General features: G+C 44.5%; 1 protein-coding gene across 1 annotated transcript; it reads left to right on the top strand.

The window, feature by feature from the left end:
• The first annotated feature begins 625 nt into the window (after nucleotides 1–625).
• On the top strand, nucleotides 626–1,123 carry LOC105681874. The gene has a single exon (XM_012393333.1). It carries the CDS (start codon nucleotides 626–628, stop codon nucleotides 1,121–1,123), a length of 498 nt encoding a protein of 165 aa, XP_012248756.1.
• The last annotated feature ends 2,702 nt before the right edge of the window (nucleotides 1,124–3,825 follow it).

The raw sequence follows: 3,825 nt of genomic DNA, 5'->3' as shown, positions 1-3,825 counted from the left end.
AGCAGCCACCGACATCTTCGGAATCAGGCAGTCGAAGTGTGGCTCAAACGTCCACTGGCTGTCGATGACGAGACCCTGATATTTCATCTCCGATCCCACCTGGACAGTTTCGATATGTTTATGCATAGGCGGGGCGGTGGGGTCCCGTTTAAGCATAGGCCGGGCGGTGGGGTCCCCGCCGCTTCTTGTCGTAGAAACAGGTGGACTCTGACTTCGCAGGGAAGACCCTCAGGCCCAGTCCGCGCAGGGCATGGATTGCGCAGGCCGTTGCGATTTCGCCGATGCGCAGTGTCTCGTGCCAGCCACGACCCCCGACCAGGACCAGGATGTCGTCCGCGTAGCACACCATGGCCGCGCCTGGGGCTGCGGGCATCGCAGTACCTCGTCGTACTCAATGTTCCATAGTATCGGTCCCAGCACCGAGCCCTGCGGGACTCCGCGCTCAACAGGTCGCCTTTTCTCCCCTTCCTTGCTGCTGTAGCATATCCACCTGTCGTCGAAGTGGGCTCGGATCAGCCGGACAAGGTGGCTGGGAACCTCGAAGTGCTCCAAGGCCAGTATCCTGTCCCATGGCATGGAATTAAACGCGTTGACGATCCCTTAGAAACGAGACCCGAATGTTTTGATGTTTGACGTGGGTGGTGGCGAGATCACCGCCAGGAATTCCGTAAAATACCTGGGGGTGCTTTTGGACAATGTCGGGAGGTATTTCCTCCATCTGAAGCAGGTGTGCGACAAGGCGGAGAGATTCGTGGGAGCTATTAGGAGCTCGTTTCCTAAGGTCAATGAACCCACCGACACCGCGAGGAAATTGTATTACAGTGTCTGGGAATCGGTGGCCTTGTACGCTGCGCCGATATGGGCATCTACCCTCGGTATGGAGAAGAATAGGAAAATCTTGGTGAGTGCGCAACGGGCGGCGTTAGTTCGTACATTAACGGCGTACAGGACAGTGTCTCACGGGGCACTGTGTGTAGTAACGGGCAGAATGCTCATTCATATCAAGTCCAGACATCGGTGGAAGAAGTACGGGGCGAAGAAGGACTTTGGGGTAAATCGGCAGGGCAGGGCTTACGACTTGATGGAGGAGCTGAAGAGGACATTCCACAATCCCGGCAATTGATCAGGGATCCCTTGATCTTCGTAAGGAGGAAGAGGAGGATTAACCACTATGTGATACAGATCCTTACCGGCCATGGTATTTTCCAATATTTTAGAACGTCTAGCAATCTCATACTCTGAAACCGATAATTTTACCTGCCATATTTTCAAACAATACGTAAAGGATGAGAAGATCGAACGTGTTCCATTGCGGTAGAAACCGCACACACGATCAGACAAGTTGAGTGATACAACAGGGTAATATCTGTGAGATTGTCTTTATTGAGAATGTTGATAATGTGCAAAAGTGTATGAAGCGTGAGACAGCTGTATGAGTGAATGAGAAGCATAGGTGAGTAGGACGTGCGAACAGTCCTATGTTCGAATATGGTCGAGAGTTGTGACGAGTTGTAATGATTTGTGTATAAATAGTAAGCTGTAAAACTAAAGTATTAGCGTAGGAGAAGTGTTCATGTCAATTTACACTGTCATCCTCTCCCACAATGATGAAATTGCGTGAACCACTGGAGAAATGGAATCACGTAACAAAACAACTGGAGTTTGCCCTGAGTGACACTAGGGAAAACCGGAGCATATTTGTACATGTAGTGTTTTCAATTTGCCGCCTTAAAAATATCTCTTGCGGCTGTAATATTAGCAGAATCAATGGTATGATAATAAGAGGTAATAAATTTGGCAATAAACGAATGTCGATTGAGGGGTACGATTAGTTCATAACGTAAGAAAAAATCAAGCAGTTGGTGAGTTTGTTGGATAAGGTAAGCTTAATTGAAATTGTTAAAAGTTAGAATGTAGGCTAAGCAATTGATGATGCATATTTTCATGGCCTGGACTTCTGCTCAATGGGCATAAAATTATTGTTCTTTGTTTTATTGCAAATTATAACTTTCAATGCGCAGAATAAAAGATGCAAATCTTAGGCAGTCGCCTAACTTAAACTTAAACGGTTTTATTTGAGGGGGGGGGCGTACACCTGCCAAGATATCCACCATTCCACACTCTGTCAACTCGGAAAGGTGCCGATTTTCGCAAAGGGACGACCGAGTTGGTAGGAGAGTGATGCAACTTATCTTTATCAGCTATGTTAATCTACCCGTATAAGCAGATCCCTAATGAAATTTTACTTCGCGCTTCGTTGTCAAGATTGCACTTGTAATCTCCTCCTTGTCCGCTATATGTGACAACGTTTCGTGTGATCGTTGCGACACCGCATACTCTTGCAAAAGCATACGAATCATATTCGTTAAACCTAGATCTAGGGGTATTCTGCCTTAAATCCAATGACATATGGAAAAACGCCTCAGGCGCGTGCGCGATATGAAAAGCGATTTTCCTCTCCTAAGAAAAGAGAAGAACCACATGTAGAACCTGTTGAGTTTTCGGAAACAGTGATCGAGTGTAAGAAGTAAGGGAAATATAGCTCATATATGTACATAATCACAGAATTGTTATTCAAAAGCCAACCTTCGACAGTACGACTTCTAAATCGCGCGTGAAATGTACTCAGACTAAAAATAAATAGATAACTAATTCTATTTCCGCAAGAAGTCAAAGAAACTATTATGCCAACGCTCACCGTCACCTTGCACCAACACCCAGCCGAACACTCATTTCTGCTAGAGTCGTTACATGCTACATACGTAGATACTGTAAATAAGTCAATATCATGTGGCGCAGCAATATTTTTTGTAATTACGTGATTTGTGTAGAAATTAGAAGCTATGTCTGCGCACAATTACTGAGAATGAGATTTATAAGAACCGTAGATTGCGAGTTAAGCATAAAAATGTAATGCAACATACTACTTCGATTTCGCAGATTTCAGATTTGGGCAATCTGAAAAGCAAAGGAGAATTGATTCGTTGAAATTTGCGGTTTTTGAATTTACTCAAATAGAAGGCGCTTGAAGGAACCTGAAAGGGAAACCGAAGGTATCGTTGAAGAAACTGCAACAGCAATACAGAAACATTCAGCATAATTCGTGCAATAAAATTGTAACACGTGTGTCCGTGTCGTTTCCTATTAGTAGCCGATCTTCCGGAGCCGAACCATACAGCGTAACAGCTGTTGTTTTTAACTTAATCTATAATCTTGCAAGTATTTCCAGTTTATGAATGTGTAATGGCACATGAGTCATTGTTTGATGCGGATCGAGGGCGACTCGTGTTGTTATTGTGCCTCGGAACAGGGACACCGTCTTGACATACGAAACATATCGATAAACAAACTTCAGACAAAACAAAGTCATCGTTATGGGCAACCGTCGATCTAAGACGAATTCAAATTTTCCGACTCCCCCTCCCCCCGGCCAGCATAAATAAACGGACGCGATAGCGAGCGAGATAGTTATTATCCGAGTCATTATCCGAGTTATAGTTCGAGTTAACACACGAGTTATTTGTCTGAGTTATTGGAGTTATTAATGGAGTCATTCAATCATGTCATAAACTAATAGATCTGAATTGACATCATTGCTGCTATTTACTACACTCATGCCTGTACTGAGTGTAACTCGAATGTACACTTTCGAGTGGTGAGGTAGTAATTATGCATTGGCCCTGGTCGTATACTTACAAGTGTAAACGCGATCGGCGACACGATAAATCTAAAGAATGAACGACGAACCAATATGCTCCGAGAGTAAATTGCATTCTCTTCGTCAGTTTTTCCTTTTCTTTGGTACTGTAAATGAAAGTGTACTTC

This window comes from Bombus impatiens, unplaced genomic scaffold, assembly GCF_000188095.3.
Source record: "Bombus impatiens unplaced genomic scaffold, BIMP_2.2 scf_2550, whole genome shotgun sequence".
NCBI classification, from domain to species: Eukaryota; Metazoa; Arthropoda; class Insecta; order Hymenoptera; family Apidae; genus Bombus; species Bombus impatiens.
Note: the sequence above shows the minus strand (reverse complement) of the source record. Positions and strands in the feature narration are given on the sequence as shown.